Below are 862 nucleotides of genomic sequence, written 5' to 3' on the forward strand. Positions count from 1 at the left end.
GGTGGATTCCCGGTATTATCAACAGATCAGGTGGATCTATGAACTTCAAATTAGAGAAATTTCACTTTATCTCTGATTTTCAATGCAATGCCTTCTCATTGCACAACTTGTCCATTGCATTATGCAGTTTGTACCTCTATTTGCGTGACGTATCTCTGATCTGCTATGAGCCCTATGCAATCTTGCAGCCTGTCTAGAAATGACATCCATATGTCATATGCTGGGAATAAACAAACTGCATCAGTTTGCAGATATGCATCCTTCATAATGCAATGGACTAAGTCACATATTACATATGCGTAGCTCGAATAGAATGCCGCGAGCCGTCCTGGAACAGTTGGAGCAAATAAGCATAGATATGCTTACTAGCGAGGTGCTTCTCAGCTTCATTCATCGTAGATAAGACTATGCTGCCTCTAGCCCACTGGGATATTTCCATACAGCTGAACAATTCATGCGTAACAGCAATTACTAGAACTAGAAATTCTTTAGCATCCTCACTCCGTTGCTCTTTCATCATGTTGTAAATTGCCTTACATCTTGATGCCATTCATTCTTTGTAAAAGTCCAGCTCGATTTTTTGCTAATGGTTAATGTTAGCTGAGCCACATTGGCCTGTAATAATCCATCGGTGGCAGATCCAACCATTCAATATGACCGTGGTTTTGAGAGATCAACAAATCGAAAAATCAAAATGTTTTTTCTTCCAATGTCTTCAACTAGCATCCACTACTCAACATATCCGCGGGGCTGTCTTCGATTGGACAGTGACTCCACATGCTGGCTTGATTGTTGTCCCACACTCGTTGTACCCAGATCTTCACTCACGTTTATGTAATGGGGGATGAACCATCTCCATGGA

The 862-nt window shown here is 41.4% G+C and overlaps 1 protein-coding gene across 1 annotated transcript; it reads left to right on the forward strand.

The window, feature by feature from the left end:
• The first annotated feature begins 295 nt into the window (after positions 1–295).
• On the forward strand, positions 296–848 carry Tsp_16025 (conserved hypothetical protein). The gene is given in 3 exon segments (XM_003368205.1): positions 296–373; positions 493–589; positions 601–848. The coding sequence occupies 3 exon segments, from the start codon at positions 296–298 to the stop codon at positions 846–848; spliced, it is 423 nt and encodes a 140-aa protein (XP_003368253.1).
• Positions 849–862: the final 14 nt, after the last annotated feature.

This window comes from Trichinella spiralis, assembly GCF_000181795.1.
Source record: "Trichinella spiralis strain ISS 195 chromosome Unknown Scfld2902, whole genome shotgun sequence".
Classification (NCBI taxonomy): Eukaryota; Metazoa; Nematoda; class Enoplea; order Trichinellida; family Trichinellidae; genus Trichinella; species Trichinella spiralis.

What these genes read in the sequence shown, in the direction of transcription:
- Tsp_16025 (XM_003368205.1), top strand. Translation starts at nt 296, where the DNA reads ATGCGTAGCTCGAATAGAATGCCGCGAGCCGTCCTGGAACAGTTGGAG. An exon ending in TAGATATGCTTACTAGCGAG is followed by an intron (nt 374 to 492) that starts GTGCTTCTCAGC and finishes GAAATTCTTTAG; the next exon opens with CATCCTCACTCCGTTGCTCT.